At 35.7% G+C, this 10,055-nt stretch overlaps 1 protein-coding gene across 6 annotated transcripts; it reads left to right on the top strand.

The window, feature by feature from the left end:
- The first annotated feature begins 2,403 nt into the window (after positions 1-2,403).
- LOC137653587 (uncharacterized) lies at positions 2,404-8,506 on the top strand. 6 transcript variants are annotated; one of them, XR_011046520.1, is made up of 5 exons: positions 2,407-2,560; positions 2,661-2,744; positions 2,896-7,963; positions 8,064-8,147; positions 8,300-8,501. XR_011046520.1 is itself a non-coding variant. In XM_068387119.1 (4 exons), the coding sequence occupies exons 3-4, from the start codon at positions 3,253-3,255 to the stop codon at positions 7,504-7,506; spliced, it is 3,993 nt and encodes a 1,330-aa protein (XP_068243220.1). In that variant the 5' UTR covers positions 2,404-2,560; positions 2,661-2,744; positions 2,896-3,252; the 3' UTR covers positions 7,507-8,506. The 6 variants fall into 6 exon arrangements, 3 of the variants coding, with proteins under 3 accessions (XP_068243220.1, XP_068243218.1, XP_068243219.1); XM_068387119.1 differs by having other exon boundaries at positions 2,404-2,560; positions 2,896-6,894; positions 7,156-8,506; XR_011046519.1 differs by having other exon boundaries at positions 8,064-8,502.
- Positions 8,507-10,055: the final 1,549 nt, after the last annotated feature.

Below are 10,055 nucleotides of genomic sequence, written 5' to 3'. Positions count from 1 at the left end.
GAGAGGCATTATTGGTCGAAATAAAAAAAAGCAATGTCTCGGAATGAATTTCAAGTTTTGAAGAGTGTTGTGCATTTCTGTGATAATGCAGATGCAAAAGTAACAAAGAGGATAAAGGATTCAAAGTGAGAAGCTTGATTTCGAAGCTTCAGAAATCATTTATTCAATATGGAGTATTTAAGGAATACATAAGTGTTGTCGAAATGAAACCTATAAGGTTTGAATATAAACTTTGGGCGCTTTGCGGACCTCAGGGTACTGTTATAGTTCTTTATCTTTTCTGTGGTAGGAATCCTCAACTCAATAATAGTGATGAAAGAGCATTGAGTTTAAAAGTTGTCTTGAAAATGCTTGAACCTGTAGCAGATCCAGAATCTCATATTGTCTTTTTTCGTAGTTACTTTACTGGATATGAATTATTAGTTCACCTACGAAATATTGGGTTCAAGCGTCGGGAACACTCAGAGAAAATTGTTTGAAGATTCGTACATTGAAAGAAGAAAAATATATATATGAAAAGAAATAAGAGGCTCCTATAACTACAGGTTTGGCATCAATGAAGAAGTACTGATGGTAAAGTGGCTAGATAACAAATGTGTTACTGTTGGAACTAATGACGACACTAGAACCCCTTGCAAAGATCCAACGTTGGATTAAAACATCAAAGGCCAAAGGAAGCGTTCCTCAACCAAATGCAATTTTCAACTATGATAAATAAAGGTTTAGGGGTGTAGATCACCATGATTGGTTAGCAGGGAAATATTCTGTTTCTATTCCAGGAAAGAAATGGTATTGGCCTTTATTCAATAGAATGTTTGATATGACAGTTTTGAACTCATGGATAATTTATAAATTGCTGCACCAAGAATATGATATAACACATCTGAGCTATTTCTGTGGCTTATCTGAAATTAGCTTGCATGGAAGGCTCAGTAGGAAGACCCCGGATAGCTTACAATCTCGCACAAATTTTGCTGATGTTCGTTATGATAGTAAAGACCATTTTATTGAAAAGCTCAACAATCAGCAGAGGTGTATGGACAAACCATGTACAAAAAAACCAAACACCTCTTGGGCAAAATACAATGTGACTTTTTGTATCAAATGTTTCGGCTCCTTTCATAAAAAAAAAATAATTTCGTCAGGTAAAATAACAAAAAAAAACTTTTTTTTTTTTTTCCAGGTAGAGCTTACGTGAGAATTCAAAACATTTGAGTAAGATTGATAATGTGTAACTTTTTATCTTTATCTGAAAAGATAATACTTTATTTAGCAAATACAAACTTAAAACCTATTGTCCCAGTGTCCTCGTTTGAGGACAGCTTGAAATCTTGATTTTATACATCTTTGTCCCAGCGTCCTCATTTGAAGACACCTTATTGTATGCTTACCGTTAAAAATAGAATTTTTCTTCCTACTTCATAGGTAATCCTTGCCTCCTAAATACATATTATTTTTCAAAAAAAATACCGAAATAAAAAACCTAAAAAAAATTGGGATTTAATAGGGTAGAGTTTAGTTTCTAATTTGGGTAAGTATTGTAGGAAATAATGCAATGTTTTTCGTGACCTATCTTGGATTTCTTAAGGTTGGCTAACATGGTGCGTGAGTAACCTTATGTTTTAAACGAAGCAATTTCCTTTGAATTTGGCCATATGATGAGACTGTCGTCTCATAATTCTAAACTCTAATGATATATTTAATGACTATGGATTTACTGTTATAATTTGTCAAAAACTCCTGATTACAAATAACCGTTTATAGGTGATACAATTGATAGAAATAGGGAGATATTTGATGAAAAAAACTATTATATATTTCTGGCTCAAAAACAATAAATAAGTCTGTAGACAGATATGTGACTGCATTTTAAAAGTACATTAGCTTTCTCAAAATACTAAAGCCCAATCATGAATGATTTTTACGTTCATATTAACGCTTAAAAGAAAATGTAGACTTTAGATCTGGTGTTATTGTTGAGGATGGCGTCTATGGCGAAGGAGTTCAAGGCTGTCCAACATAAACATTAGATGAATTACTTTATCATAAATAAACAATAAGTAAGCATTAGCCTACATCCCAGCACAAAAATTCTATTAACTATGATATATTGATTTATATTACAAGAAATTGTCTTCTCTCACAAATCTACTTGAGTTCATCTTCTTTTAGGGAATTAGAATTAGCAGCCTTTAAACTACTCGGTCGCCTATGTTTGCAAATATTGCGATTCTTTTTAATTTTATAATGTCATATTCTTTAGATGCTATAGTTAATTTTTTTTAATTTTTTAAAGTTATTTCTAGAACAGATGTCGGAAAAGTAAGTGTCATGTAATATAATGACATGTATTAGGACGTTTGCCTGTTAGGTATTTGAAGTGCTGCTCACTCATTTGACTCTCGCTGCGGCTTGTTAACGAAGCGATAACGTAGCTGAGATTTTGACTACGGGAGTCGGAAGCTCGTCAGCAAGCAAAGAGGTGCTCTGCTTTGAGGAGTATTGGGGCTGTATAAGGACGTGGTCCAGTAGCCCTTACATACACTGAAAGAATCCCAAGGTAATCTTCGTGACATGTTGTTGGGTTATATGGTTATTCTATATTGTATATAGAAAGTGTGTATAATTATTGTTTGTTTATGTGAGTAATTTTGTTTTAGGAGCGGACAGCATTTATCGTAATACGTCTTGGGTGGTGATACCTTTTGTTACGTGTGCTTTATCTCTCCGCGGGTTTCTTTTAGGTAACTTATAATTTTGTTTTATGTGTTGATGAAATGTTTAATATGTTAATGAAACGTGACTTGAAAGTTTTGTGGTTTTGTGTTGATACGTTAGTTTTGGGTGTAATTGGTGTTGCCATTGTAAAACCTTTTTATTTTCTGTTTCTTTTAGGTGTTGACCGAAAGTCTTGTACCGACTATTTTACCTTGGTCAAATTTAATTACGTTATACGTTGCTGTGTGTTAGATGATATGTATTTTTTCGTGTTAGTTTGGTATTGTTTAGGTTTAAGTTATTTTGTAATAAATACTATGTTATAAAGAAAATAGTTTCCTTTCTGCTCTTTACCATTTGTCTTGTATATGATCCTTTTTATAAGGGAACGGTCTACTTCACCCTAGTGAATTAAGCCATAACAGGCTTTGATTTTAAAATTCACGTGACAATTTGGCGCCCGAACAGGGACCGTTCGTTCATTTTACAAGACTGTATGGTGTATTGCAGATAAGGTCTGTGAAGCTTTTAGATATGAGTACTTTAAAAGAAATTGTTAGTTTGGGGAAGGAAATGGGTTACGAAGGTGATAATTTAAGGGATTTTGTTGAAAAGGAAAGACTTATTCGAGAGCGGGCACTAGAAAGGGAAAGGGAAAGAGAGAGAGAAGAAAGGGAAAGAGAGAGAGAAGAAAGGGAAAGAGAGAGAGAAGAAAGGGCAGTAGAAAGGGAAATACGAAAGCAGCAATTAGAAGTCGAACGATTAAAGTTACAGATGCAGGGAAATGAAAAAGATTCTAGTTTGTGTAAACCCTCGCTACCTAAACTGCCTGTTTTTAATGATATAACTGATAGTATTGACGCCTATATTTTAAGATTTGAACGTTTAGCCGTTAGTGCTGGCTGGAGCAAAGACATTTGGGCTGTTAGTTTAGCATCATTATTACAAGGGAAAGCTTTGGAAACTTACCAGCACCTTTCACCTGTTGAAGCTAAAGATTTCGATAGTGTTAAAGAGGCATTATTACGTTGTTTTCAGTGTACTTCGGAAGGATATAGATTGAGATTTCGTAACTGTAAATTCTTTAAGAACGAGACCGCTCAGCAATTTGGGAATAGATTGAAAAATAACCTTAAGAGGTGGGTGGAATTAGCAGATTGTGAAGAAACATTTGATGACTTGTTTGATTTAATTTTAATAGAACAATTTTTAAATGCTTGTGACAAAGATATGGTTGTATTCTTGAAGGAACATGAAATGAAAACATTTGATCAAGTTGTAAAATATGCCGAGATGTATATGGAGGCCCATTTAAATTATGGCAAAAAGAGTTTAAGTGGTGGTCATGAAAAGCACGGTGCCTCTGCAAGTAAAGTTACCACTGGGGATAGTAAATGGCAAACGGATGCCGATAGTGATAGGAAGGTTACGGCAAGAAATTGTTACGTATGTGGTCGTGGTAATCACCTTGCTAAAGATTGTTTTGAAAGGTTTGGGGGTCCAAAACGTAAAGGTGCGAGTAAGGGTGCGACAGAGAAAGCAGCTGTGGTTGGTCACGGGGGCAAGTTAATGGTGGATAAAGGTACAGTGGAAGGAGTAGACGTTAATGTATTTCGTGATCCCGGTTGTACCACGGTGTTAGTTAAGAGGGCTTTAGTGCCGAAACACAAGTTTACTGGTAAGTATGTTGACCTTAAAATGGCTAATAACCAAGTTTTTAGATATCCTGAGGCTATTGTTGATGTTGTCTCGCCATATTTCACGGGCGAAACCTTAGCTGCCTGCATGCCTGATCCTATTTATGATTTAGTGATTGGGGCTATTGATGGTTCGACTGACGGGTTGAGTACGGAGGTTAGTGCTGTTACTACCCGACTGCAGAATCAAATGCAAGAGAAAAAGTTAAAGGGACCGTCAAAGCTTAAGGTCAAAGAAGTTATAAATTTAATGCAGAATGAGAATATAGGGAAATTACAGGCTGAAGATGGGACTCTAAAAAAGGTTTTTGAGCATGCGAAGTCAAATAGGGTCTTTGTGAAGAATGAAAATAAATCTCATTGCTTCGTAGTTAAGAAAGGTATATTATATTGTAGAGTGCAAAATGAAGGCATTATTAATGATCAGTTAGTTGTTCCTGATAAATTTCGTCATGCAGTAATAGAATTGGCTCACGATTCCTTAATGAGTGGACATTTAGGAATACAGAAAACCACAGCACGTATACAAAGTAATTTTTATTGGCCAGGTATGTCGGTGCAGATAACAAGATTTTGCAGGTCGTGTGACGCTTGTCAACGCACGGTTGACAAGGGAAGAGTTAAAAAGGTGAAGTTGGGAAGAATGCCCCTGATTCAAGAACCCTTTCAGCGTGTTGCGGTGGACATAGTGGGTCCGATTGAACCCCGTGCCAGCGACGGATCAAGATATATTCTCACCATTGTTGACTATGCTACACGTTATCCTGAGGCAGTAGCTCTGAGGAATATAGATTCAGTTACTGTAGCTGAGGCTTTGCTGTCGGTATTCAGTCGAGTGGGAATTCCAAAGGAGGTGTTATCTGACAGGGGAACACAGTTCACCTCTGAAGTAATGCGTGAATTTAATCGCTTGTTATCTATTAAGAGTATTACTACTACCCCATATCATGCTATGTGCAATGGTTTAGTAGAAAAGTTTAATGGAGTGTTGAAGAAAATGCTCAGACGTATGTGTACAGAACAACCAAAGATGTGGCCTAGGTACATTGATCCTTTATTATTTGCATATCGTGAAGTTCCGCAGTCTAGTACCAAATTCTCTCCGTTTGAGTTAGTATATGGTCATACTGTGAGGGGACCACTTAGTTTATTGAGGGAGCTGTGGGAAAATGAAGATAATGCAATTGAGGATAGCACGAGGACCACATACGAGTATGTAGTAGACATGAGAGAAAGGTTACAGGATACATGTAGGCTGGCTCAAGAAGAGTTAGAGAGGGCTAGAGATAAGTATCAGTGTTACTATGATAAAAATGCTTGTAAAAGGGAAATAAATGAAGGGGACAAGGTCCTGTTGCTGTTGCCCACAAGTAACAATAAGCTTCTAGTGCAGTGGCAAGGTCCATTTGAAGTGGTAAAGAAAGTTAATAGGTATAATTTTGTTCTTAATATTAATGGGGTTGAGCGCAAATACCACATTAACATGCTTAAGTTATATTATGATAGGATAAGTGAAGGCAATAACGTGAAGGGTAAGTTTGTTGAGGCAGAGGGCAGTGGGGATCTCAAATCTGGAGCTGTACTTTTCACAGATGATCAGGAGGGTGATGATCTTGCATGTGTGGCAGTGATTAGTGAGGATAGTGATGAATATGAGGTAACAGTTGTGCCAAGTGATATTCAGAGTGAAGATGTGTCTAATGTTAAAATTAATCAGGAGTTATCTGAAGATAAAAAGGAGGAGGTAGCTAGAATATTACAAGAATACAAGAATGTGTTTACTGATGTACCAGGTAGAACTAATGTGATTGAACATGTGATAAACCTGTCTAGTAAGGGTCCTGTAAGGTGTAGACCATATCCTGTACCTTATGCTCTGCAGCAAGATATAGATAGGGAGATTGAAAGAATGCTCAAATTACGAGTTATCGAGTGCTCAAATTCTCCTTATGCTACACCTTTGATAGTGGTAAAGAAAAAAGATGGCAGTAATCGGATGTGCTTAGATTTTAGGAAGATAAACAAGCTTACGGTATTTGATTCGGAACCCATGCCAGATCAGAACTTAATTATGACTCGCGTAAGTAAGAGCAGGTATTTTACGAAAATTGACCTCTCTAAAGGATATTGGCAAATACCTTTAGAAAAAGAGAGTAGAGAAGTAACCGCTTTTCAAACTAATAGAGGACTCCTTCAGTTTACAACTATGCCATTTGGTTTGGTAAATGCTGGTGCTACTTTTAACCGTATGATGAGGAAATTATTTAATGGTGTGAAAAATGTAGAGCTGTTTGTTGATGATATTTTGATTCATTCACAGGGGTGGGAAGAGCACAAGGAAACTTTGCGGCTGGTACTGGATATTTTAAGAAAAGCATTTCTCACAGCTAAGCCGTCCAAAACGGAAATTGGTTATTTTTCAGTTGAGTATTTGGGCAGTAAGATCGGTAACGGTATATCTCGGACAGCTGAGGACAAAGTAAGTAAGGTATTAAATGTAGACACACCAAAGACAAAAAGGGAGGTAAAGTCTTTTCTTGGTTTGACTGGATACTATCGCCATTATATCCCTGACTATGCTACTATTGCTGCACCTCTAACAGATCTTATAAAGAAATCTCAACCCAATGTAGTAAACTGGAGCCTGTGTCACCAAGAATCTTTTGAAAAGTTAAAGAACATTTTAAGTAGCCATCCAATAGTTAGGTTGCCTGATTTAACCAAAGATTTTGTGTTGCAGGTAGATGCATCAAATGTGGGTTTAGGGGCAATCCTTATGCAATATGTTGATGGCGAACGTTGGCCAGTGCAATATGCTAGCAGGAAACTCAAAGGTGCAGAGCAGAATTACTCTGTAATCGAGAAGGAATGCCTCGCAGTAGTGTGGGCTGTAAAGAAGTTTTACCAATATCTATACGGGAAGGCATTCGTCATAGAATCTGATCACCAACCTTTGAAGTACTTAAACTCTGCTGGTCACATTAACAGTAGACTAATGCGCTGGGCCATGTATTTACAACAGTTTGAATATACCATACATAATATTCCTGGTAAAGAAAATGTTGGTCCAGACTGCTTGAGTAGGTTGTAAAAATTTGATTTCTTTCGAAAATTGTGTAGTATGATTTTTATAGATTGGGGCACGTGTTACATGTTTGTAAAGTGTTGACCTTGTGTATGTTATTGACCTTGTATATATGTTATGTTCAAGTAATGTATATATGTTCCTGTACAGGTTTTTGATTTGTACCAGTAGTATTTTTTTTTGTTTGATTGTAAGAAATTTTGCAATTTCTTAAATCATCAGGGAGATATTGTCATGTAATATAATGACATGTATTAGGACGTTTGCCTGTTAGGTATTTGAAGTGCTGCTCACTCATTTGACTCTCGCTGCGGCTTGTTAACGAAGCGATAACGTAGCTGAGATTTTGACTACGGGAGTCGGAAGCTCGTCAGCAAGCAAAGAGGTGCTCTGCTTTGAGGAGTATTGGGGCTGTATAAGGACGTGGTCCAGTAGCCCTTACATACACTGAAAGAATCCCAAGGTAATCTTCGTGACATGTTGTTGGGTTATATGGTTATTCTATATTGTATATAGAAAGTGTGTATAATTATTGTTTGTTTATGTGAGTAATTTTGTTTTAGGAGCGGACAGCATTTATCGTAATACGTCTTGGGTGGTGATACCTTTTGTTACGTGTGCTTTATCTCTCCGCGGGTTTCTTTTAGGTAACTTTATAATTTTGTTTTATGTGTTGATGAAATGTTTAATATGTTAATGAAACGTGACTTGAAAGTTTTGTGGTTTTGTGTTGATACGTTAGTTTTGGGTGTAATTGGTGTTGCCATTGTAAAACCTTTTTATTTTCTGTTTCTTTTAGGTGTTGACCGAAAGTCTTGTACCGACTATTTTACCTTGGTCAAATTTAATTACGTTATACGTTGCTGTGTGTTAGATGATATGTATTTTTTCGTGTTAGTTTGGTATTGTTTAGGTTTAAGTTATTTTGTAATAAATACTATGTTATAAAGAAAATAGTTTCCTTTCTGCTCTTTACCATTTGTCTTGTATATGATCCTTTTTATAAGGGAACGGTCTACTTCACCCTAGTGAATTAAGCCATAACAGGCTTTGATTTTAAAATTCACGTGACAGTAAGAATGACTAATATTTTCCATTATAAAATTTTGAAAAATTCCTCCTTCTATGAGTGATGGAGGTACGGGATAAGAAAGTGATCACCAATAATAATAATATATATACATACATACATACATACATATATATATATATATACATATATATATATATATATATATATATATATATATATATATATATATATCGTATACAAATATACATATATATATATGTATATATATGTATATATATATATATATATATATATATATATATATATATATATATATTAATGAAGAGTTCTCATACTAATCCAAATTTATCATCAGGAGACATTTTTACAATGCTTGTTGGTATAAGAATTAAAAATATGCTGTTAAATTTTGTTGCAAATAAAAAGTGAGGCATATCATACAATATTCTCAACCCTGTCACTTTTGTTTGGATATTTCATCAAAAGTAATCAGTGATATTAAACTTTTAAATTCTTTAGTATTCAAAAGCTTCTATATGCCTGTAAAATTATTATTATTATTATTATTATTATTATTATTATTATTATTATTATTATTAGGATGATGATGATGATGATGAGGATAATGATGATATTTACGATGTTACTATATCTTATTGAAACAAAGAGAAGAATGGAATTTTTCCCGTTTCCTAACGGCTAGGAAAGAAAATCCCGATCTCGAAACGGCTTCAGAAGAAATAGCCAAAGACTTAGCATGGAATTCTGAATGACTCCAGAACAGAATCTCTGAACGGCATCGGAAGAAAACTTTCCCAGATCTTCAAATGCCTTCAGAAGAAATATTCATAGACTTATCATGGAATTCTGAAAGACTCCAGAACAGAATTTCTGAATGGCTTTAGAAGAAAATTTTCCCGACTTTCCAAAAGGCTTCAGAATTAATAACCATAGACATAACATGGAATTCTGAATGACTCCAGAAAAGTCTCAGAATAGCTTCAGAAGAAAACATTCCCAAATTTCCAAAGGTCTTCAAAGGACATCCGTATACTTAACTTGGAGTTCTGAATGACTCCAGAACTGAAATTTCCAAAACCAGTCCTGAACGGCTCCGCCCCGAGCTTCACATTACTTCTGAAGACTTGATCTTCCTTTTTTTCAAAGGTAGCATGCAACACCTCTAATGATCTGTATGTAGCTGGCGGAATCTAACCGAGGCATTGCGCGTCAATAGGAGTAGGAGGAAATGATGTTGATGACTGGGAGAAGGATTTCACTTAACTCACTGAGACTGCGTTCTGGCGGAATAGGAAGCTGACTGAAAGAATTATGAGACGTGTACAGGGTCAATTGGAGCTCTTTGGAACACCTTCAGCTACTGATGGATTTGGTGGTTGCTGCCGAAGTTGCTGATCGTTCGTTTTATATTGCCTTACCTATAGTAAGACACAGGCTCTTCTGTTGAAGATAATAATGTATGCGCATTGAAGGATCCTTTGCTTGGGCTTTTGCGACAATG

This window comes from Palaemon carinicauda, chromosome 14 (assembly GCF_036898095.1).
Source record: "Palaemon carinicauda isolate YSFRI2023 chromosome 14, ASM3689809v2, whole genome shotgun sequence".
In the NCBI taxonomy this organism is placed as follows: domain Eukaryota; kingdom Metazoa; phylum Arthropoda; class Malacostraca; order Decapoda; family Palaemonidae; genus Palaemon; species Palaemon carinicauda.
The sequence above is the reverse complement of the archived record's forward strand: the minus strand, read 5'-3'. Positions and strand labels throughout refer to the sequence as shown.

Bases quoted from the DNA above. Each gene is read 5' to 3' on its own strand.
- LOC137653587 (XM_068387117.1), top strand. From the start codon at position 3,253: ATGAGTACTTTAAAAGAAATTGTTAGTTTGGGGAAGGAAATGGGTTAC.